This window comes from Lichenostomus cassidix, chromosome 2 (assembly GCF_008360975.1).
Source record: "Lichenostomus cassidix isolate B80296 chromosome 2, HeHo_3.0, whole genome shotgun sequence".
Lineage (NCBI taxonomy): Eukaryota > Metazoa > Chordata > Aves > Passeriformes > Meliphagidae > Lichenostomus > Lichenostomus cassidix.
The window spans coordinates 31,715,043-31,740,945 of NC_139482.1; the positions used below are offsets into that span (position 1 = coordinate 31,715,043).

Consider the following 25,903-nt stretch of genomic DNA (forward strand, 5'->3'; position numbering starts at 1 on the left):
GGCTGACCCCTCATTTGAGCCTGAGCTAGATATGGACACCATGTCAGCTGTCTGTCTGTGTTACAGGCAGCTCCCTGGATACCTCCTATTCACTAGTGCTAATTAGGTCAGTAATGCTGCCCAACCCAGGCACAGAGCAGCACAGAGGGAGGCACCACACCGAGTGCTATCAGGGACTGGAAGTGCTCAAGTGTTGTTTCTCAGTGTAAAAGCAACCAGCAGTAAATTCTCTGCTTAAAAGCAGCTCCCCAGGGAAAGGAAGGGCAGACCCCTGCTTTTAGCTTTCCTCACCACAGCTCGTGTCAGCAAAGGAGCTGACCTTGGTCACAACAAGCTGAACTCCCTAACTCAGCCAACTAATCTTACAGAACATGGCAATGCACTCGGGACCCAGCACAGACATTTATTCCTCCAGCACAGCTATCTCTGTGTGTCCCATGCATAAAGCAGGCATTTTACACTTACCTTTAAGACTAAATTAAAATTCTATACTTCTATTAAATTAAAACTATAAGTTCTTTACACCGTGTAATCTGAAAAGGACCAGAAAGACATTCCCAGATTTTTTTTTTACTATTACATGAAAAAATCTGGAAACTCAAGCCATAGCTGTGTCAGTCTTGTTTGTTTCAATGAAGCAAAGGTCAAATGCATTAAAATTCTTACAACTTCTATGCAGTAAAAACTGTTAGATGGCAGAACCACAGAATATCAAAGTCTGTTTTTTCAGAGCTTACCATACGGGACATGGTATCAGTAACAAAGCAGCTCATTCCTTTTATTAATAAAAGAGCCTCACGTTATTTCTGCAGAAATCTCTTTCCCTTCAAGTAAGGGCATTAAGCTGTTCAACGCCTTGTTATCTACGGAATTAAAATTGGTAACATCACACAAATGCACAAACAGAAAATTTGCACTAGAACGCTGCTTTGGTTGTCACCATCCTATTCAAAAAAAGAGGATCAAAGCACCAGATATCTTGGCATTATTTCTGGCAGAGGGGTGGCTGCAGCTGTCAGGACAAAGCGGTTTTCTTCTGGATCCCGTTTGTTTCCTTAGCCAGCCCACGGGAGCCCGGGGCACACGTCGCCACGGCGGGACGAGATCCCTCCAGCGGGAGCTGCAGGATACATTGCCCGCCTCGCTCACACGCACGGGGCAGGGCAGCCTGAGCCTCCTGGGCAGGCCTGGCACGGCAGGGTCTCCAGCAGCACGGCCAGCCCCGGCGCTGCCGTCACTGACCGGGATCGGGACTCCCGGGAAGGAGACCCCGGGAACTGCCCGTGACGCCGCGCGGGACCCGCCGAGGCCACGCCCCCTCGGCGCGCGCGGCCCCGCCCCAGCCCCGCCCCTGGCGCCACGAAGCCACACCCCCGTTACGACCACGCCCTCTGGAGGCGTGTCTTCCCGCGAACGCCACGCCCCAGAGGATCTCCCCCCTCCCCTCAGGCGGCCGCGCACGCGCCACTCTCCGCCCGCCACGTGACGCGCGGGAGCCCCTCCCCGCTCTTTGTTTACCCCGCGTGGGGCCGCGCGCCGGCCGATGGCGTCATCGCGCCAGGCCCCGCCCCCAGGCCGCATCCGCCGCGGCGACAGCGGCGCTCCGGGTCCGTCCCGCCGAGCTCCCGCCGCCGGCCGAGCTCCCGCCCTGCCGCCCGGTGCCGAGCGCCGCCAGACGCTGTTCGCCGCCCCGCAGCCGGCGGGCGCATGTTCCCGGTCGGGGTCGGCGCGCCGGCGGTGAGCGCGGGCGAGCATGGCCGCGCCCGGGTCGGAGAAGAGCAGCAAGAAGAAGACGGAGAAGAAGCTCGCCGCCCGCGAGGAGGCGAAGCTGCTCGCCTCCTTCATGGGCGTCATGAACGCCATGCGCAAGCAGGTACGGACGGCGCTGTCCCGGGTGTCCGTGCTGCCCCGGGAGCAGGTCCCCAGGGTTTCCCGTCCCTTGGGCCGCACTGCGGGGAAAACCCACCGGAGCCGGAGCCGCCCGTGCCTCGGGGGCTCCGGAGGCGCACAGCCACCGTGGCGAGTTCCGATTGCACTTGTGCCGGCGCCTTGCGGGTGCTGGAGGCAGAAGACGCCGTGGATCTGTTTTTCCTTACCTGATAACGCCTTGCGTGTGGCAGGGCAGGAGGCTGTGGCTGATGGATGGCCCAGTGTCTCCAGTTAGAGCATTCGCAGAGCCCTTTTCTAACCTGAGGGCACTGGGAAGGTGCAGATGCTGTATCTTTAACCAGAAACATTTCTCCGAACAAACTGACTGTGTACCCTATGAACAATGAAACTTGAGAGGGATGAGTGGAACCGTGGCTTGGTTTCACAGGTAGCATTTCTTCTCCTGGCCATTGCACTAGGAGGCCAGTGGCAGTGTAGGAGTTTGGTGGCTTCATCTGGCCTCAAATTGTGAACTTTTTGGACTGATCAGCTTCCACGGTCAGTAGGCTAATGAGTATTAAAGGTGGCTCCTCTGTTTACCAATAGGGCAAGAGTGGTAACCAAAATGGCAGTCATACAAGTGCATTTCAGTTGAGCTGTCCAAACTGAATACTCATTTTTATTTTTTTAATAAAAAACATTCGATTTCTGGTACAAGAGCAGAAGGATGATACATATAACTGCTTGCATGTGAAGAAATCTTTCTTTTCAGAGGAGGAGCTAGATTGATTGGGGAACTTTTGTTTGCTTAAAAACAGTGAGGTGGAGCCAGAGTTAAAGCTGACTGAAGCCAGGTCATTTAGGGGCTTCATACTTGGCACTGTCATGTGTTGTATCTTCTAGGGTTTAATTTCTTTTCTTCCAGTGTTAGGCTTGCCACAGGCTCAGTCCAGCTTTTAATGCAGTCTTCATCAGCAATTTGGGTCCTGCCTTTACAAGTGTTGGTGTTGGTTCAGCTTTTCTCTAGCACTTCTGCCCTGTGCTTCTCTCACTAATACACAGTCAGTTATGTTGTCTGCATAAAACATTTCATGCAGCTAAGCTCTTATGTATGAAAAACTAAATTGTTTTCAGTGACTTCAGATAACAGAGTTAAGGCTTAAAGCCTGTGATCTGTGTTTTTATGTAGACTTTGTTTCTGATCTAAAAATGTAAACATCTTCCATGGTGTGGCTGAGTTCATAACTTGTTTCCTCAGTGTTTAGCTCCTACCTCTGTCGTTGTTTAAAAGGGAATGCCGGATGCTGCTATGATCTGCAAGCAGATAAAGGAAATATTACCCTCCCATAGAAATGTGTGCAGCCCTCAGCACAGGAAATTGACAGTGCTTTACCACGTCCCTGTTCCGGTGTGTGGTACCACATTGCTCTGTGTAACTACCTCATCTTTCAGTATAGTGGATTGCCAGCTCTCATGTAGCTATGAGCTACTCCAAACAGGGAGTGAGAGGATCAAGACTAAGTGCTGTGAAATCTGTGTGTACTTCTGATACAAATTCCAGCATATGTTATGCCCAGGGCTGTGCAGCTCTGGGTTTTGCCTGGAAACTTCTCATCTGACCTCAGATGGTGGCTTTACATATCCCACCTAGTGCTGACTGGTCCAGAAAGTTTTGCATATTTTATGAAATTCATGCTTCTTTTAGGAGGTGTTTGTAAGAGGAGCTCCAGGTTACTGAGGGAGTAGGGGGAGCTGTGATTATACAGGATAAAATTGGGAAGTCAGCAATAGCCAGAGGGAAATACCCTAGTTTCAGCTTATTCGTTGTAAGAGGATTTGTAGCTAGCTCTTTCCTCTTGTATTTTGATAAATCAAGAACTATGCTGTAGTTATAAAACCTGAATATGAGTTAAAATTTCCTGTGATGGAAATGCCAAGGTGCATGTGTGGCTTTAGATATTTAGCTCTTTAGTTTAATCCTGTAGGAAGATGGGCCAATGGGAATGTACAGCACATTTTAAGGGGGCTTCTTCTGGTGTGAGCTGAGATGAAGAGGAATCCTTCATGAGTATGGGAGTTTAGAGTAAACTATGGACAAACCTGCACTCAGTAGAGGTAAGATATTGGGACCAAGCATGTTTAGTGCATGGAGGACTTGTTGCTCATCTCCACCACTGATGACCCACATCCTTGTGGGTTTTCCAGAGCTATTGGGCAGTGTGTGCATAAGTCCTTCGTTGCAACATTGCCTCTCAGTGGAGGTCAGCCAAGAATGAAGTCACTGGGAGTGACGCTGGGATAGAGCTGCAAGGTGTTGCTGAACCTGTTATTTGGAAGGTGAAGTGCCCTGCAGAAGCTCGTGCTCGGGTGTGTCCTTTGGTTAATGCCAGCCCCCTGTTGCGTCATGGAGGTGACCCAGTGACAACAGTGGGATCCTTCTGGAAAGAAGTACAGAAATCCTCAGAAGAGCATTAGTTGAAATGGAACCATCACACCCACAAACAGCCCAGGGAAAGAAGTTAAAATGATGGTCTGTTTTGGTTGGCAAATGTACCCAGAGAGGCCTTAGAACATCTGAGGTGTTTCAAATTCTGAGCTGAGACATTAAATGTATTTTAGAAATGCAGCGTGGAGTTCAAGCAACAGCTGCAAGTCTTGGCAAAGTTTGGCCATAGGATTTTATGGTATCTTGTACTGCTAGTTTCCAATGCTTGTTTTGAACCAGAAGTGTTAGAAATTTCAGCTTTAAAAGATTTCCTCTGAAACTTTTCCAGAATGGTCTCTTTTTTGTTGTCAGTCCTAAATGGTTTAAAACTACAAAGGAAGCTGTGTGTCACCCCCATCTAACTTCCATGTAGATAATATTTTTGAAAGTATTATGCAGATTTTGTGCAACATATGTTTCTAAGTGTCCTGTAAAAAATACAAAACAGGCATGTTTGAAGGAACTATATATATGGATTATCAACCTTTTTAACTGGGCCTTAGATAATATTGTCTCCATGTGGAAAACACTGTCACACTTCTAAGAAAGTATACATTTCCCACAGTAGAAATGTTATTGTCTGGGGCTGGTCTTGGGATGGGTGTACATAGGTGTTTCTGGAAACAGTTCCATGAACTTAAGGTAGTAGTCAAAAATTTTTTCCTATTTTTTGAGGAAGTAGTGCTTCTCAGTTTTTCTTTATTAATACAGAGTATGTCATAATTAACTGTAGTATGATATGCATTTACTTCAGTCAATATGTCCTTAGAAAGGATAGCATTTCAGAATCTATTCAAATTACATGTTTTTACCCTAATCCTTCCTGACAACTTGTATGAGTTCTGTCGCTTTCCTTTCTCCTTCTAGAGCATGACAGTTCACATGTAGGGGAGAAACTAGCTGCCTACATATAAACAGCAAGCAAATGAGAAATAAATTACATTTTGTTCGGAAGCTAGTTGCCCATCAGGTATAACCAGTCAAACCTTTCCACAGAGGTGGTGTTTTTTGGTACATTTTCTTTAAAATGTTCTACTGAATGATTTGAACTTGTTCATCACTTTGACTCCAGTTGGGCAATAGGATGGCAGTCTTCAGATATGAGGTTCCTGTGATATTTTTTGAAAATCAGCAGCGGAGTAGAGGAGAGCTACTGATAGATGAAAGGAGTGCAATATAAATGTAGCCCCTGCTAGATGCTGCAGAGTCTGCATTATTGGAGGCTGATGTAGATGCTACAGGAAATACTTTATACAGAGTTCATGTTATTCATGACCATCCTGTACAAATTCATGGGTAAACTGATGTTTGCTAGTTGTCCAGGTTACTGAACTTTGACTTTCAAAAAATCTTTTTATCACATAATGCTCTTGAGTTGTGTGGGTTACAAACAGCAATTAATTTCCCTTAGGTGTTTTTAAATATTGTTGAAATATTTTCAAAAATGCTGATTTTTGTCTTTTTTTTTTTCTCCCCTCTGATTTAGAAAACTCTGTGTGATGTCATTCTTATGGTTCAAGAAAGAAAGATCCCAGCTCACCGTGTTGTGCTGGCTTCAGCCAGTCATTTTTTTAACTTGATGTTTACTAGTAAGTCTTTTGAAAATTGACTGATTTTAAACGTTCATTATGATATCCTGTTATATTTGTGACTGTCAACCTGTTTATTTTGTGAAAGTGATTAATTTGAGAGATAAGTGTAAGTAACGATTTCTCATTTTCTGATCTTCTTCCATTTTTCTCTGTTCACCCCTGCCCTCATTTTCCCTTTAATTCTCTTTTGATCAAGTCACATGTTACTTCATATGTAAGCTCTATTAAGAATGGGGGCCTATACACTGTGTTAGTTTATCTCCCTTCCTTAACCTGAGAACTGGGAATTTTTTTCTCCCATTATAGAATTTGTCTGCCCCATTGTTTCCAACCATCAGGCACTTCTGCATATAAATTGGGCTTTCAGAGGTTAGGGGCATGGTTTAGTGGTTGGAGTGGATGATCTTAGAGATCTTTTCCGACCTCGATGTGATTTCCTTAATTCTGTTATTCTGTAATTCTTTCATTTATGCTCTCTTTAAAAATTCAGTTACATAGTATCTTATCTTTTGTATGTCTTATCCATGAATTGTAAAATTACTGTAAAATCAAAGTTGAGTAGAAGTAAAATAACTATTCCTTCCAGTGGTCTCTGGTAACCAGCTGTGGGCAACCCTAGTGCTTTGTCTGGATGTGGGGAGCTCAGAGCTGTCTCCATTGTTATCATCTTGAATGTGGAAATGGCTTTTAACAGTGGTAATGCTAACATGGCAGTCTGTGTTACAGTCAACGTCTAGGAGCTTTTCTATTTAATACAATTTTTCATCATTTACATAATACAAAGACGTATAAACACTAGTTATCTTGTTTTTTCCACTGCCTCCTTTCCTGACTTGCATGAGCAATCCTGGGAAAACAGCAATCAACTCTGAGCAGTTTTTAGCAGGTTCCCACTTTGTGTAATTGCTTTATTTTCTACTGCTTGCAAAATGTACAATAACTAGAGCAGCTTATTGATTGAAAGTTTGTCTTTTAATCTATTTGCAGCAAATATGATTGAATCAAAGTCCTTTGAAGTGGAGCTAAAAGATGCAGAGCCTGATATTATTGAACAGCTTGTGGAGTTTGCTTATACTGCAAGGTAGTTTTGTTATTTAATGCTCACTCTTTTTCTGGGAAGCCTGCCAGTTGTAAATGATAAAATCTTAAAATAATGCTTTTGTGATTCCTCAGTTTTGTTACCATTAAAATTCTTTGCTTTGTTTAAAGTCTGATGAGACTAGACCTTCTATCCTTCTTCCCTTTTCCTTTTTATTTAATTGGTAGGAAGCCCAACAGACTAAAGAGAGCAGTATTTGTCTCCAGAAAGCAATTCAAAGCACTTCAAACATTTGACTTCAGTGTTGGAGTCAAATGGTATTTCCCATGGTTCTGAAATTCGGGTCCTTATTGATGTCAGCAGGGTCTCTCTTTGTGGCCATGGTGGCTATGGCACAGAACCATCTCCAGGAGTTATACCTTCATCTCAAAACAGTCAGGGTGGATAACTGTTCTGTGAACACTGTCCTCCCCCTGTCTGAGGTTGTTGGAGTATTAGGGGGGTTTTGGTTTTTTTTATTTCCACGCCCCCAGACAGAACTCTTGCAGATGACTAGGAATGTAAACAGTACTTAATCAGCTTTAATCAGACCTATGAATGGCAGGCCTTTCATCTAATGGGATTAACTCTCGTTAGGGAGGCTTTCTCCTTGCTTTTGAGAGGAGTCTTCTTGTATAGCCCATCAGTGGTAAGAGACAGTGTCAACAGCTCACACCAGCCACATGGTCGCCTGCACTGATGCCCAAGCCCTAGGCTGGCTTCCACACCTTCTCTTGAAGCATTGCCAAACTGGTTGCTCTGTGTATGCACTCTGCACGAATCAGCCAGACCAGTCCTGACAGAGTTTAGACAGGTTTTGCTGCTGTCTGTTTGGGAGTTGAAAATGGTCATTAAAAAAGTTTCTGGGGTTTGTTTTGGTTTTATGGGGTTTTTTTGGGAGGTGGGGGGGCATGGGTTGGGGTTTGTTTAGTTTTTCTTTTGTGAAAGTGGTTAATCACACTTGTCATAGCAATAGTGTCAGACTGCAGAGGACCTATATTAAAGGCTTATTCTTCAGATCCTGGGACTGGTTGGTTACTCTTTGCCCTGCCTGGCTAAAGTAGAGCAAACAAAAGCAGTTTGAAAAGATCTTGAAGGATGTGTCCTTAGACTGTATATAAAAGATTCTTGGTTAAATAGCATGGAAATAATTCTGCCATTTATGTGAATTCATGTAAGTTGCTTTTTTTATTGCAGCAACTTAGGTCATTTCAGTGATTCTAATTTTACACCTTCTGTTTTGCAGAATCTCTGTTAACAGCAATAATGTCCAGTCTTTACTAGATGCAGCAAACCAGTATCAGATTGAACCTGTGAAAAAAATGTGTGTGGACTTTTTAAAAGAACAAGTTGATGCTTCCAATTGTCTTGGTAAGAGAAATAGACTTAAATTTGCTGTTTATTTTTTAACTTCGCTGTTCCTGAAAAATAGATAGTATTGTCTATCTGCAGATAGACAGTAACGTTTGGCTAAATCCAGGCATGTAAAAATTACTATTCTCTGAATCTGAACTGTTGGCTCTTGTCACGGAGTCTGACTGTGCAAGGTCCCATCCATTTTGGCAGGGCACTGGGGTTTCTTGTTTGTTAGAGAACTGCTGCTGTTTAGTAAGGTGGAGCTTTCAGTTGTTACTGTACTTGCAGACAGAATTTGATGTCTTTGTAACTTTTGTAAAACTAGCATATCTTTTACAAGTATAAACAGAGTAAGCTTAGGCTACTTTTGGTTTTATTCACTTTTTATTTTAACTGAAAACAAGGAATGTTATCTGGGCAGGTTTGGTATCATATGTTCTGTAGCTCTAATGTAAACTGGGTATTACAGAAAAGGTAAACAAGTAGAACTAAATACTTTTTCATGCTTAAGATTTGGTGCACTTTATATAATAGGAAATTGTGGAGAAACTTTTTTTAGTGTTTTTTACTGACATTGTTAGGTAATTCTCCCAGTAACATCTCAATCATGTTATAGATGTTTATAGTAGCAATGAAAGTGTTTTGCAGAGTATCTGACTTACAGTGACTCATCTGACGCTTCGGTGCAGTACAGCTGCAGCTCTGAAACAGCTGCCGGAAGAAAGGCATTACCTACTAAGGAAAATGCCACTTAGGCTTGGTGTGAGGCATATTTCTGCCCTGTGGCTTTTGTTAGGTGGAAAATTAATTATGGTTTTTAACACTTGCATACTTAATTTCTAATTTATTGCAGAAGGAAAGATGGACATAAAAACAAATTTTCCTGAAGATACTGTTTTTAAATTGAAACATGTTTTGTGCAGACTTATAGGCAAGTCCACAGTTCATTTTTTAAAAAGTGTATTGAAAGAAACCATGGCTTAATTTGAATCTTTTGAAATTTTGTCACGAGGTTGTACATACGGATTTTATCTTTCTAGTTTGCATTTTATTACTTAGAGCAGCCCAGACTAATATGTTAATGAGTTGCTCCTACTCCACTTGCCATTTCCTCTGCAAGAAGAGTAAAAAGACTGTGGCATGATGAGAAGTTGCTGCTGAAAAGCTCTATGCTTATATGGTTTTTAATGGCAAAGTTGGCAATGGTGCTTCTCTGCTGCTGCTGCTTTTTATACCTTTATGCTAACCTTCTGTCCTTTCAGCAACATCAACTTGACTTTGTGTTGGTCTGCAGCTGACTGTGCTACATGTATAGAAAGGTCCCAGTTCACCATGACTCTTGAAGGAAACTGGGCTTAGTTGGTGACTGATGCTGCATGGGTAGGTCAGGAGAGGTTGTAAAATGTGGATCCAGTTTCTCAAGCTGTTCTGGTTAGACTTTGTTATTGTGGCATGGCTCAGACTTGGCTATGGCACTGTTGCCTGCTTTGTAATTGGGAAAGAAATAGTGAGGAAATAGTGCTGGAGAGACAGTTAATACAGCAACTGTTGCAGGTCTGACCATCCAATTAATTCAGTAGGGATAGAGATCAGCAGCTTGCCCGTGTCTTAGTTTGCCTTGAATTGCAGATGACTTATGATAGCATGTGTTTTAATGGGGGGAAAAAAAACATGGTGATAAATATTAAACTGGGGTTGCAAGAATCACTGAAATTACAGTAATTGTATTCTATTTCAATATATTAAAGGTAATTGCAGTTCAAGTTTACAAGGGTTTTTTTTCTTAATTTTCCTTCATAGGCATAAGTGTACTAGCAGAATGCTTAGATTGCCCGGAACTGAAAGCCACTGCAGATGACTTCATCCATCAGCATTTCACTGAGGTTTACAAGACAGATGAGTTCCTTCAGCTTGATGTTAAGCGTGTGACACATCTCCTGAACCAAGATACATTGACAGTGAGGGCAGAAGACCAGGTGAGATTCCTGTTTCATCTCAGCTAAAAGCATTGAACTTCACTATCTTTGTTTAATTAAGATCTGGCTTCAAGTATTTAAGTATCTCACTTCTGATGTTCCTAGAGGATATGATGTACCTATTGTGGAATAAAAGGTCCATCCTAACTTCGTCAAAACCAAATATTAATAAATATTCACATTTTAAGTGTCATTTATGCATGTTGTTTCAGCAAACCAGGAAGAAAGAAGTCACAGAGAGAGCAAGCAGAATAGTTTCCTTTGTTGAGATAGCTACAGGGCCTCTGATTCAATAGTACATGAACTAAATTAAGTTTGTTTTATACTAGTTGCTTCTAGATTGGGGTTTATGTGCTTTTGGGGAAAGTGGACCACTTCAAAGTGGTGAGCAAACTGCATTTTAATGGCTGCATGTTTCTACCTGAGTATGGCCTTGGCCCATTCCGGAGAGGTTTTTTCTGATGGAAATATACACATACCCAAGTTAAGCCTGGGGAACTGAGGGACTTCGAAGCAAGATGGGTGAAACACGGAAAGCTAGATGCATTGGCAGTTGTGGATTGATGGAATACCCTTACTTAGGGACTGGACGTAAAAAAGTTTAGGTGGCTGACAGGAGCCTGGAGTTCCACTCAATTAAAATTTATAATCTGTGGTAGGAATTATATTCACAGCTGTCCCGTTTGGAATGTTTGATTCAGCTTGCAGCACAGCCCTGAATAATTGTTTGCCAGCTTGTTCTTCCTACTGCAGGAAAATAGGAAGCATATAGGTGTCTGCACTGCAGCCCACAGAGGTGGTTGTAGGCTGGTTTTACCAGTTGAATGGTACTTGTAGCTGTTGGGTTCTTGTGGCATCTTAGTCAAAGCTGTTAAAAACAAATTTAAATCCTACCTTTGTAGCTCTGCTGTTCTGGTGCTTGAATTAGGTAATTTAAGTTTGTTTGAGTATGGCATCATGAGTTGACTCATACCTTTGAAGTGCAACAGAGGAACGTTGTAGCCAAGATGGTATGTATATCCTCTTGGAAGTGGATGCTTTGCTGACTTTGAAATTTCCACCTCCAACAGGCAGAAGAATTGATTTGAAGCATTAAGGTTTAGTTATTTGTCTTACCGTATGGCGATGTAACTTATGAAAATAAGAATTTGTAAGAGTGGGGGATAATATCAGGTGATTGAATACGGTAATTGGCTTGTTACAGGTATAAAAATGAGTCATGCCACAGTTTTAACATTCTTGCTGAGTGCTGGGAAAAGTTCAAGTCACAGGGTAACATTCTCAGTACTGGAAGTATTGTTTGGCTTGCAGCCAAAATGACACTTCAACGTTTACATTCTTGAAGTTCTGTTGATAAGGTAGGATGGCATGCTATAATCTGGCAGCAATGAAATGTTGTGAAATGTTGTGTATTCAGCATGGGATCATTAAAATTCCTTTAGGAAACTGGTAGTGTGCAGTATGAAACTACAGAAGTTTGACAGTTGTACAACAGGAATCTTATTTCTCAGGAGTACAGCTAGAAAGTTGACATTATAACCTAACTTTTGTATTGATGTGAAGCATAGTTGCACTTAGCAAAAAGAGAAGGTACCTTTAAGTACTGTCTGTCCTATACAATTTTCCTGTTCAAGTCATTCTGTTGAATTTCCTTACCTGATGGAATTGAGCCTTTAATCATTGTTTTCTTTGCTCTCCCACATTCCCTGGTTAATTTGTAGAATTACAGCTGGGGTGGCATAGTAGTCCTGCTGAATAATTCTTCCATGAAGTGTCTTTCCATGTTATGTCTCAGTCACTCACCAGCAGTCGTGGTGACCAGTTTCAGCTACAGGTGTAGGCACTGGCTGTGCTATTGCTTACAGTGAGGTTGTCCTGCCGCTTCAGAGTCATTGCTACTAGATAAGCTTGCTGTGTCTGAGAGCAGCATGGAAGTATCGGAGTGTGTATGTAATGCTGGATTTTTGTTTAATTTCTTCCTGACCCAGAGGACAATTATAAAGAAAGCAGATTTCTTGATTATCTTCCCTGCTCTGTCCTCCCTGACTCCTAAGGAAAACCTACTATCTTTTCCTGTGAGGAGGAGAGAGGAGGATCTCTGGTAAATTTACAGTAGTCTGCAGATAAAAACTTTGATTTAAATGGTCCCCTAAGACACAACAATATCAATGTATTTGGATACCAAACATGATGATTTGGTAAGAGAACCAGTTTATCAGCTTAGGAGACTATACCAAGTAGAAGCTATTTCAACATTTCTGTAAAAGTATAACTGATGTTATGGCATAGAACTTAATAAGTACTAGATTTAACCTGGTACAAGAATTATCCACGTAAATGTGAATTGCAGATTCATGCTTTCCATTTGGAGGGAAAAAGGTTAAATAGCAGAAGTAGTGGGGTTTTTGAAGTTTGTAGATGAGATTTCTTCCGTGATTGTTCATTTGTTTTGCTTCTTGTCTGAGCATTGCCTTTTTTAGGATTGGTTGACTGTTTTTGTTGTAGGGGTTCTTTTGGAAGATGGCAATGGGATCCCCACATACTAAAGTGTTACGGCATTAAGCTTCTGTTATTTTTCTTGCTGTGTGGTGATGTACCTTACCCCTTTCTCTCCTTGTCTCTTGTTTAAGGTTTATGATGCAGCAGTCAGATGGTTGAAGTATGATGAGCCAAATCGCCAGCCGTACATGGTTGATATTCTTGCTAAAGTCCGGTTTCCTCTTATATCAAAGAACTTCTTAAGTAAAACAGTTCAGGCTGAACCACTTATTCAGGATAATCCAGAATGCCTTAAAATGGTGATCAGTAAGTTGACCTCTAGATGAAATCTTTATGGTGTTCTGTATAATTTTAAAAAATGCTGTGGTAATTTTGAAAATTGTTTGCTTTAAAATGCTCTGACATTTTCACGTTAAATCCATCTGACTGTGCTCCCTCTAGGATGCTGTGTTTAGTTGAAGTTGGATTAGCAGAATATTCTGTAAATAAAAGTCATCTTATGTAACAGTGTGACTTTCATTTGTTTTCTCCTAGCAAATGACATGAACTCCATGAGAAGTAATGGAATGGAGATTTTGTCAGTGACTCATTAGGGTAATTGAAAGTTAGTCTGCCTTTGCGACAGGCTTGTTACTTCAATATCATTCATGTTCGTATGTGCATTAATAAAAGAAGTATGTCAAAATTTTGAATATTTTAAAGCTTCCCTAAGCAAATTAGAATGTTAGGTGTATGTTGTACTGTTTTTATTTGTAATACATACTGACCATTGATCCTACAATGATTGATCCTCCATTTGCATTCTCAGGGTGCAGATAAAATAGGAAACAAGCTTTCCTGTTGTTTTGAGACACCATTTGTAAAATTTTATCATGTAAGAAAGAAAAGCAATTTCACTAGCAGTTAACTAGTTGGCTTCATTTTAGTGTAGATTTAAAAAACAGTACACAACTACTTTCCTTTAGGCTTAGTGAGCAAGATTCAAATTAACCTGTATGTTGGTAAGTATTTGCTGACATTTGACTGCACAGTCATACTTCTTGTGTGACATGGAGTTGGGTGCATTGTTTAGGAAATAAGGATTTTTGTCTGGTTTTAGTGGCTTGTAATGTCACCAATATTTTTGCACTCTTTGGAATATTTTCCTTTGGGTTTGCTTCCTTTTCACTGTTTCAGTGCAACAATCTTAACTGCTAGTTAATAATGGATAAATGAGCTGATCGATCCATTGGTACATAACATGAGTCTGTATGTGTCCTGTTTTCACATGGAGCAGCCAGTTTGAAATAGGTTGTAAATCTGGATGTATGCTCCCACCCTCACATGCTGCTGTGCACTCTTCCATTTTGATTCAAAGCTGTATAGGTGTAATGTAGAAATGTGGTTTTACTTTTTTCCCTCCCTTCCGTGTCTCCCCAGTCCTTGCCTCTGAAACATCCCCTTCCATGAACGAGCTACACTGGATCTGCAACAGCTGTTGTCTTCCTTGCAGGTGGGATGCGATACCACCTCCTTTCCCCGGAAGACCGAGAAGAGTTAGTGGAAGGTACTCGGCCAAGAAGAAAAAAACATGATTATCGCATTGCTTTGTTTGGAGGCTCTCAGCCCCAGTCCTGCAGATATTTTAATCCCAAGGTAATCGTTACCTCAGAATGCATTAAGATTCACTGTTTGTAATCTTACCTGTTTTTTTTGCTGATGATGTTAACTAAGACACAATGATCTGCAAAATGGTGTTAGGAAGGAAGTATTCCCTCCCTCCTGGGTATACGATTGGAAGAATATGGTTAATTAAGTATTTTTAAGTCTGTGTACCTAGATATAATACTTCATTTTGAATAGAATGTTTTTTCTTAGCAATATTAGATATGGAGAGCTGATCAATCCGTCTGAGTTGAGAATTGATTGGTATGTGTGTTCCACGGCTGCAAATAAACAAAAGGTCACTAAAACATCAGGCAATTGGTTAGGAATATGTGAAATGTATGCATGTGCATGCACTTAGATGTTTAGAGATTAACTCAAAGCAGTTTTTTTAGCACGTGTTAAGTTACTGGCTAGTATGTTAGTGTAGAACCCAGTTTTTATAGGGTTTTTTTAGTGCATTTATTATAAATATGCAACCACTTCTAAATCCCAATGTTTCACAATTTTGTTAGCTCTTAAGAGTATATAAGGAAAAGAATGTGGAGCCAAGTATTATGTAAGTGCAGAAGAGTGTTGTTCTCTACAACAAAACACTTAGAGATGGTCAATTTAGGGCAAGCAAGTTCTGCCTGAAATTTATTCCTGTATTTCTTGAATAAAATGAAGCCACAGGAATGATGTATATTTCAGCTATGCAGACTAAACGCTCTAGAAACTTCAACTGCATGCAGAAGGATACCCTGTTTAATCAGGCAAGCACATGCAGTAATACAGAGCAAATTTGCTACATAAACATCAGGGCTCTCAAGTTACGAGCATGTAATATTTTGTTGAAGAGATTCTGGTTCTAACGCAGCATATTAAATGCTTCTTGAAATTTCAAACAGTTTTGTGTGCTATCTGTGTGAACTTTATAGTAAATGTAAGCCCTGTCAAATCTAATTCATAATGAATGAGCCTTTGGGATGTGTTCTGAACTTTTTTTTCCACATTATTTCTGTAAGATAAAATTCTAACCACCTTCTCTGAGTATCACTCAAGTTCTGGGGGGAAAAACCCCCAAACCTGCCAGCTTCGCTGACTTCGTTTGAGAGACACTTGATACGTGTTCCTATCGGGAATTCAAAATTCTTAACTAATGACCACCTTTTTCCTTTATACACATACCCAAGATAAGCATCACTTCAGCTGGGGGTGGGGAGGTAAGGGGTATAGAGCAGGGAAGCCTTAGATCAGGGCATTCATAACTTTTCAAACAGTTGCATGTTTTTGGCAAAGAAATCTGCTTTGTAGACAAAAAGTAGTATATATGAAAGTCTACACAGAGCAGAGGATAAAATAGCTTTTTATTTCATAGACTCCTTGTCCAGGCATAACACCAAAAAATAACTGAATTTGGAAGAAATTTTGCAGAATTGCCTCTTGATCAAGCTTACGGCCTTGCATGTGGAATAAGGAGAGGGGGAAGAATGGGGCAGGGAAGGAAAATTTTAAAAGTGGGTAATTGGAGATCTTCATTCTAACAAGCATGTGTTCCTTCAATGTTTTCCTAGCGCTTATATGCTTTCTTGGTTACTCTTAGCTAGCCTGTCATGTCTTGTTGAACAGCTTTTACTTAATTCCCACCTCTAAGCTATTTAAAGGTCCTTTTCTGGATGTTTTGCTCGAGTATTTGATTTTAATCTTTAAACTGTAACAATAGTTTATTAAATGCAACAAACCAAGGATCCAGAACCCCTGCTAAATCACCATTTTACTCACCTTAATTGGTCTCATCAAAAGGTGATGGAAGGTCACAGAACAGAGAATTAAGCTTGTGTATGTACTTTTGCAAGGTTAGAACCTTGGGAAAGAATTGAAATTTTACTTATTGTCTGTTGAACTGATTGAATAGTGACCTAGTCCTTCACTTCTGATTTGAATTAAAATCAGTAAATTAATTAAATTCTTACATGTCATATAAAGAAGCAGTTCAAAACAAAGGTTATGTTTTTCCTGAAAATATTTTTTTGGTTGTGATATGGGTTTCCACAGTTCTTATATGATAAAACTAGTGCAAAACTTTTAATTTTCACTGATTCATTTGCACACAAAATTAGCCTCTAATGCTGATATTCATTTCTGTGTTGTCAGAAGGGTTCTTTAAATGAGACTGGATTGGATACTGTGTATTATTTGTTAAGACTGCTAGCAGTATTACTTTAAGGCTATATTTGCTATTGTTGTTGCACTGTAACTGGTATTTCTATTGTTGCATGTACTTCATCAAGAGAGAGAAATGATGCAATGGGCCAGATGCAGACAGGCATAACACTTATGGAGCAGTCTGGCACTAATTTGAGTAGATACACGTGATTTCAGAATATTACTAGAAATCCTAGGTGTTCTATTAACAGTTGTGGGAAGCATTTTCTTGTTGAATTTTCCACATAATATTAAAGAAATTTTTTTTCCCTAGGTTGGGAATAAAATACTTGTTTTGTTTTATGAATTCTCAATATAGAATTTATACGTGATTGAGATTTTGTGTCAGCAATGTGCTTATTCTTTTGAAATTGCTATCTCTAGTAGCCAGAAATGATTGGAAGTTTTAAATTCTCAGCAGTGCAAAATTTAACAATGGCAAGTAAAAAGTAGCAGATGCCTAGCAATGCTATTTCTTGATGATTAAGGGAATCAACATACCTTTTATGAGGAGATAGAGCTGTAGCCAATAAGCTGTTAGTGGGGAGGTTGTGCATAGGTGGCATGTCTGCTGGTTTTTATTACAAACTTGGAAGAGGAATCAACTGAAAAGGAGGGAAAGTCTTAAACGAAAAAAGGTACTTCTTCTCAGGGCCCATAATTGCGTGTGCCATTCTTGTCACAGGGTCTTGAGGCTCTCAGGAGTTCAGATATTTTTAATAAGTGATTCAATTAATTGATTAAAGAGAAGAAGGTATAGCTTTTGCCTCTGGTGTCCTGCATTGCAGTTTGATGAGAACAGAGATCAGCAGGTAAAGAGTCACCATATACTCATCTTGGTCAGTCTTTCCCTACTCAGTCCCCCAGAACTGAGACTTGCACTGCCCAAGGCTGTATGGATCTTGACTGTGGTATAAAGCAACACTTCTGCATAATTCCTAAATGTATTAAATTCAAAAATTGAAATCAATTCTATGTGGTACAGACTAACATTGAAGAGCATTGCAAGAGGATGACTTAAATTGCCTCCTGCTGAAAGAGGAGGATACTGCTGAGTATACTCAAGTTATGGCTTTTCATTTGATAAAGGTATGGATGAAATGGATACATGAACTGAAGCCGTAAAAGTGGGTCAGGTCACAGCCCTTTATAACAGTAAAGGACAACAACAGGATTTTTTGTAAAATTGCCAGAAGTTGAGCTAGAAAGTATGTTGATCTTACACAATGCACTGAGACATTTTCTTAAGATTTATGCAGCTATTTATTTTGCCATGCTGTAGTATGGCTTTCCTTTCTAGGATGCCCCAGGACCTGTTTCTCACCATAAAGGGCCACATGCAGCTGACAGCTCTTCTTGATATGGGGGATGCTACAAGAAAAGATTGTAAGATGTTCTGGACTATAACATGCTCTGCCTCTCTTTCTTTGAACCCCCATGTAGGAGTCGCTGTTCTTCCTCATTGACCAAGCTGTTTGAAGTATGTCCTTGCTAAGAAAATGTACTGATGTAACGTCTTGTGTGAACCATTACAGTGAAGGTCATTCAGCAGGTTGAGGTAGACCTTCTTGAGGTGGCAAAGATAACAGTTAAGGTCCCATACTTTCCTGTTCAGTATAGGATGCAAGCTATGCTCATGGAATATGTGAGATGCTATTACTCAAGAAGTGTTTCTTGTGCTGTATGCTGTCCTGGCCTGCCATCAGTTGTTGAGTTTGGTGTTTTTAAGGCTTTGGGCGTTACTGCTCATATTTTATACTTGCTGATTTTGCCAATCTATGCAAAATCAGTTTCTAGGCAACATGACTGCCAGTATTTGTGATGGAGCATTACCCTATTTCTCATGCTATCAACTGTGGATAGCTATAGAACATTTGTGTTTTGTAAATTCTGTAAATAAGCTTCTAGTTGTCATGGTAATAAAGTATGTATCAGAGCTTTTTTACTGAGTTGCTTGTCAATTTGGATATTATCTTCTCTTTTTTCCATTGTCTTCGTTTGGTACATTCTGTATTTTATTATTTTTTAGAAAGAATCTGTTACTATATGTAAGATGTCTTTTTTCCATTGCTATAAAAGAAAATGCAATCCTACTTTATTGATTACATGCATTGTTTCTAACATGATAAAAGCAGGAGGTCAATTCTGTTGGGAAAAAAACACCAAAACTGTTTTTCAGGGAAGCTGGACTGGGTGCACACAGGGAATGAGGAAATAGAAATTCATAATGTCATGGTTCATTGCAGCTAACTATGTCTGTGTCTAAGAGAATTTTTCAAGAGTACGCCTGAGGAGTAGTCTTCAATAAACAGTGTTCATGTTTGTTTTGAAAAGGAACTTAAAACTGACCGTATCTAAATCTCTATGAAAAGCTCTGTTTGAAAAACACTCGCTGTGCAGGTAAGTGTTATAATCTATTAGACATTACTTGTTCTTTGTAATGCAGGATTACAGCTGGACAGACATCCGATGTCCCTTTGAAAAGCGCAGGGATGCAGCTTGTGTCTTCTGGGACAACGTAGTTTATATTTTGGGTGGTTCCCAGCTCTTCCCTATAAAGCGAATGGACTGCTACAATGTGGTGAAGGATAGCTGGTATTCCAAGCTAGGACCTCCAACACCTCGAGATAGCCTTGCAGCCTGTGCTGCTGAGGGCAAAATTTATACATCTGGTGGTTCAGAAGTGGGTAAGACACTAAAAATCTTTAAAACAAACAAAAAAAGCACAAAGAAAGATAGCTGGAAATTTTTCTGGTTTTTGCATGATTTTGTTGACAAAAAACTGCACGTTGCCACGTTAGCCTAATGAGTTTATTTTCCCATATTTAGGATTTGATCCCCTTTGCCCAATCCAACAACCTATTTCTGTTTTTTTTAATGGTTTCACTGATTGAAATTATTAGTATTTACATTGACTAGAGTGTAAAGTGCACTGCAGCTCTTAAGAGTTAAACAGGGACAAGACCAGGTTCGATGGAGCTCTGAGCAACCTGATCTAGAGGAAGGTGTCCCTTCCCGTGGCAGAGGGGTGGAAATAGATGATCTTTAAGGTCCCTTCTAGCCCAAACCATTCCATGATTGTGTGATGCAATGAAGTATATTTTGGGAGTCCCACTCTTCTCCTATTTGACTTCTATAAATCCACAGAACTCAGTGTGGTTTAAAATTTTCTGCAATGTGTGACCAGAATAGCTGCATTTTGACAACTGCCTTCCTTTTATACAGCATATGTTGGGCCAAATGAGGTCTTTTAAAGGGGGGGGGGGGGAGTGGAAAAGGAATCTTTTACAACGACTGCTTTTGGTGATGAAATTGTAGTGGGTCTTGTAGAGGAATTTGTCCAATTTTTCTGTCAAATGACAGAAGTTATATTCTGTTATTTTGTTATTCTGTTGGTTTGCTTCCACAAATGGAGAAAAGATACTTCCCTTAGATGTTATTACTCAACATAGCAAAGAAAAAAAGAAAAGACATTGGGATTTGTTCTCTCTCCAAAAAACCCTGGAAGATGACTTATGCTATGGTGTTACAGGAACATTTTATTTTGCCTAAACCCGGTACATCATCAACACCACAAAAGTTGGAATGTGGCCATTCTATAGCCATAAAAATAGCTATGCTAAAAAAAGCTGTGCTCTGGGGAATAAAAACAAAAGGGGAAAAAATCCTGGAAGGAGGATCCTTTTGAGGTCTGCCTTACTGCAGAGGGAGGTGAACAGAGGAAAAAATGATCATGATCAGTGCTTAACATTGATGAGTCACTTAATGGGATGTCATAACATTTAGGCCCTGTTATCTGACCTCTAAAATATTTAAGAGGTCTAAAGTAGCAGCAGAATAAGCAGTTCCCAGCTGCCACCTCGTGTGGCAAATGTGAAATAGCACTTTTCCCATTACTTGAAATAGGCTTAACTAAGGCCACATTGGGAAACTTGGAACACTGACATCTCATAAATCTTCATTGTTTCCCATGTTTCAGTTCATGGGGAATAATGATAGGAACTTTTGATTGTATAGTGTATTTTCTAATCCATGGTAAATAGTTAATACAACTATAATGGAAATTTTAATGTAGCAGTTTTCTTAAAAATACACCCTCACATTACTGCAAAGTTTCATTTTGCTTTCCATAAATGTTGTTCAAGACAGAATAGTAAAAGCTAAAAATTAATAATGGAGTTTATTTTGCCTGTACTTTGTTTTTTAGAATTCAGTGAACACTGAAAGTTTGGAAAAGTCTGTATCTCCTGAATCTAGTATTTGCTAATTTGAAGCAGGCAATTATGTTGAAAGCATTAATCTGATAAAACACTGCAATGTGTTTAGCTGTAAAGAAATCTAAAATTGCATGCTTTTTCTAGTGGTTGAAGAGGTTGGATTACTGTGCCAGTCCATTACAGAAAACACAGCTCATTTCCTCTTCTTGAATAGATGGGAGTCTTGTGTTATTTGCAATAACTAGCAGAGTTTAGAAGCTGCACATACCAGATTCTGCCACTCTTATTTTGATGCAGGAGAAATACTATTATACTGAAAATTGAAGCTTCTACTTGTTTTTAAGAAGTGCTAACAAAACAAACAAAAAAAAGTATTAAAGACAGGTCTACTGTATTTTCCATGTATGGGAATTCCTACAACTTCAATAAGAATGTCTCTTTACAATAAAGAAAAAAGTATGTCCCACTATACAGTTTTCAGTGCTATTGAGAATGACAGGGTAGGAGTGAACAAACACACTCTTTATAGTAGTCTGTTTCTGGCATTTTGGGTCTGGAAACAACATTGTTTTGAAGGTTCAAATCCTCAGCTGTAGGGAGTGCTGCTAGAGTGACATGCTTAATCTTTAGAAGTAGGAAGCCAAGGAAAAACAGGCACAAGAAAAGGCACCTTGTAAGTGTTCTAGGTGAATATATCTTTTGAAACAAGGGCAAGAAGGATCTGGTTCTTTTCTGAGGAAGTTGTATTCGGCCTTTTCTGCCTTGGCTATGATTCAGTCACTTACCTGAGCACGAGTCCTTGAGCTCCCATCTATCTTCATTAGAAAAATTGCTTTTGATTTCAGTAATAGTTTTCTTGGCCCTTGAGGGAAGAGTACAGACACCCTGCACTTCCAGGAAATAAGTATCTACTAGTCCTCAGGAAGAAAGTAAATTGGGGAGAAGTAGCTGTTTTGTGGTTGCTGATAATTCAGGAGTATATTATGACATAAACTATCAAATTCCAAAGACAAGTATTCTGGGTATTGGGCAAGCCATATTGCTTAGAGGAAAAAGACTCATTAACCTGTAGTAAGTTTACAAAGCTGGTTTCATCTTCACATCTGAGAGTTCAATATATTTCTAAGTAGTAAGAGTAGCATGAGCTGATGACAGTGGAATGGATAATTTATATACATCTCTGTTCAGCATTTATTCCCCTCCAAGAAAAAAAAAATCCTTATCTTTTCTTGTTTTTAAACACAAATAGCAATTTTATAAACTTCCTTGTATATTTTGGAATGAAAGAGTCAAAATAACTACAAGGATGTGCTTTCTGAATAATCCCAAGTTTAAAGCTGGTTAGTTCTACTTTTGGAGGCAGGAAAGCAGCTTTCCCTTTTCCACTAACAAGCAAAGCATCAATTTGGTAATTTGTTAAACTCTTCTCTTGAAAGAAAGCCCTAAAGATTAATGCCACTTTGGTGGGTTTCTATTTTTTTAAGGCAATTCTGCACTGTATTTATTTGAATGCTATGACACGAGAACAGAGAGCTGGCACACAAAGCCCAGCATGCTGACTCAGCGATGCAGCCATGGAATGGTAGAGGCGAATGGGCTCATTTATGTATGCGGAGGGAGCCTGGGAAACAATGTTTCCGGAAGAGTCCTGAACTCCTGTGAAGTTTATGATCCAGCCACAGAAACGTAAGTATTGTTTTAAGTCGGATTGTTTTAAATTGCTTGTGTCTTTGCTAGCTTTGTAAATGACTGAAGTATAAGGGAAAACTGACTGACTACAGAAAAAAACTGGCAAGGAATTTTTCCTGAGTTGGCAGTAAGAAATCAGTTATTTGTACTACAACTTGAAAGATGGTTTTTCTTAAGCAGCTTTCTTCCTTGTTTAATTTTGCTAATGATAGGTTTTATTTACATGTTTTATACTTACTTTCTATGAACTAGACGGTGATTTGTCTTTTTCTGTTTGGCTTATTTTCCCCAGGTGGACTGAGCTGTGTCCAATGATTGAAGCCAGGAAGAATCATGGGCTGGTGTTTGTAAAGGACAAAATATTTGCTGTGGGTGGACAAAATAGTTTAGGTACTTTAATTCTATTAATTCTCTAGCTGGTCACACAAGGTTTCATGGGGCTTTTATCTCTTTTGGAATGAACTCATTCTACTCTGTTCAGCAGAAAAGCCTTGAGCAGCACCATCAAACATGTCCTGTTGTCACTTGTCACATCAGTGTTGCCTTCTTACTTTCACCTCCCCACTTCACTGTATCTTATTTTTCAAATTCTTGCACTTATGACAGTACTGTCAAGTTCAAATACGCACTGCTACTGTAGCCCAGTTCTGAAGCAGTAAATATGGCTAAACCAGGCATCTGACAAAGGAAATTTTTTTTTTAAGCTATTCACGTGTTTTGAGAGATTTTAGCGTTCTCTTGAGAGACGGATAAAGGTGTAGCCACTATTTTGGGAACTTCAGTCTGAAGACTTGAAGCTAGTGTGATATTGTAAAATGGTGAAAATGTGAGACCTCTTTTGACTGCTCTAGCTTTGAAATACGATTTACTGTCATGGGTTGGTCAATTATGATCTGCCTATCTCCTTGCCTTTAAAACTACAAGAGTAATACTCTACAAGAAGAATTTAATTTTAATTGCACAGGGTTTCTGAAATGTTTTTCAAAATGGAAAATTCTCATTTATGAGTTTTTTAATCAGTATTTATGGTAAGTGGAATACTTGATTTCAAATGAATGCTATTTTAGAATATAGCTTGTTTTTTTAACTGGCTACTAAAAATTTGTGATTCCATTGTGATTGATTCCTACTGCAAAAATAATAGATATATTTATTGCACAAACATTTTCTTAATCCATAATCTGCCATTTTGCAAAATGTAAGTGTATTCACTGAATGATCCTCCTAGAAGTGTTAAGAGTTATTCTTACTGGAATAAAATGAGGAAGAGATTTCATAATCTCTTAGATCTAATAATTCAGGACTAGGAGTGAAAACTGACTTAAATAGGGTCAGCAGCATGTTTGTAACTATTGTCAAGTCTAATTACTAGCATATTTTCTGAAGAAACAAAATCTACTCTTCCCTAATAACTTTTGGTCCCTTTGGCCCTTTTCAAAGGGATTTAGGCTTTTACACTTCAATGACCTTAGCATCATCATGAAGAGGGACCTTCTCTATCAGTAAATGGCCAGTTTTGGTAAAGGTACCCGTGAGCCCTCTAGAATGAAATGCCCTTGCTATAGGGAAGTTTCAGGTAATTCCTCAGTTGTAGTCGCTAGCCACAAATCCATCTGAAACTCAGAATTATAGGTTCTTCTGTTCATGAAGTAACATGTTGAAATCTCTAGAAAGCATCTAGTGTGAATTTGTTAGAATATATCTCACTTTCTATCTCTTTTTTTACTTTTCTCTGGTTTTGTATTTATACAAGGGTATTTATACATGCTAGTTTAGAAACTGGGGACTATTTTCAGGTTTGCTTTTTTTAATGTAGGGTTTTTAGAACCTTGAAAATAAAGACTTAAGTTTGCATGTTCTGGTGCAGTCCATAATAATAATACAACATAATAAGCAGTTACCTATCTCATTGTTTTGTAGGTGGCCTTGATAATGTAGAATATTACGATATCAAGATGAATGAATGGAAGATGGTGTCTCCAATGCCATGGAAGGGTGTAACAGTGAAGTGTGCTGCTGTGGGATCTATAGTCTATGTCCTGGCTGGTTTTCAGGGTGTTGGTCGCTTAGGGCACATTCTTGAATATAACACTGAAACAGACAAATGGATAGCCAACTCCAAAGTCCGCGCTTTCCCGGTGACAAGTTGTTTAATCTGTGTTGTAGACACTTGTGGGGCAAATGAAGAAACTCTTGAGATCTGAAGACCTGTAGGAGCTGCTGAGGCATTCTTCAAGGACTTGGGAAAAGATGGTTATTGGTGCTTTGCTTCCATGTTTTACTGAATGATGTTAAATTTATAAACAGGAAAAAAATGAGATGCAGTCTTCAATTTGTATATACAGCATATTGCATAATGTGGATTTTTGTCATGCCCATTTTCTTGTCTGTTTTAAAGAGATGGGGATGTGTTTTGAGAATCCACTTAGCAAGGTGATACCACATGGCATCTTCCTTTAAAAGGACTGTGGGTGTGGCCTTGTCAAACATAGACCAAATCCAAATATTTAAAATGCCTCTAAAGCATTTGATGAAGAAAAGATTTCTGGCTAAATGACATTTTACCAAGATCAGGTGCAGACACTTCATTTAATAAAGGTGAGTAAATACAGCTTGGCTCATGAGAAAGAGGAACAACAATTTTTTCTCCTTCATACCTACCTGCAGAAATCTTACTAGGATGAAATGAAGATATTTTCTCAGGAAAGACCAAGGACTGCTGTCTAATAAAGATTCCCAGTGTTTCTACAGCTCTCTAGATCTTGAAAGCTGCCCTCTTCCAGTGAGTTTCTTCCATCATTTGCATGACTGCTTATCAATTTTTTAAGGTTAGAGAGGTCATACATAGAGATTAGAGAAACACTTTGATGGTCTCTTTGGCATTTTGTGGAGCTTTCACAGAAAGACTTTGATTTCTTTTTTTTTTTTTATTACACTGAGGTAGGGGGTGGTGGGGGAAGTCAGCAAGAATTGTGCACTATAATTAGCAAGTTGGAAACTTGGAAAGAATTTTCCATCTATCTTCCCAGGCATCAGACTGTACATACTGTAGATGCCAAACCATTAGCAAAGATGGGAACAGGAATGAGAAAAGCAAAGTCAATACAACAGATACATTGATTTTCTTCTTGAAAATGACTGTTTTTTAAAATGGCATGAACCAAGTCATTAAAGATACTTTACAGAAGTCTTCAGAAGTTGCGCATGGTTATTCATCTCTGGTTTAGAAGCACAGGATTCTGTAAATTCTTCCAGTCCACGTGATGGTAAATATCTTCATCCAGCCTCGAAGTCCAGTCTATCAAGCTCTG

The 25,903-nt window shown here is 39.7% G+C and overlaps 1 protein-coding gene across 1 annotated transcript; it reads left to right on the forward strand.

Annotated features, from left to right (window-relative positions):
• Positions 1-1,563: 1,563 nt before the first annotated feature.
• On the forward strand, positions 1,564-25,779 carry KLHL7 (kelch like family member 7). The gene is made up of 11 exons (XM_085050914.1): positions 1,564-1,873; positions 5,841-5,943; positions 6,934-7,027; positions 8,271-8,395; positions 10,181-10,356; positions 12,987-13,161; positions 14,348-14,490; positions 19,133-19,373; positions 22,388-22,589; positions 22,885-22,982; positions 24,513-25,779. The coding sequence occupies exons 1-11, from the start codon at positions 1,754-1,756 to the stop codon at positions 24,794-24,796; spliced, it is 1,761 nt and encodes a 586-aa protein (XP_084907040.1). The 5' UTR covers positions 1,564-1,753; the 3' UTR covers positions 24,797-25,779.
• Positions 25,780-25,903: the final 124 nt, after the last annotated feature.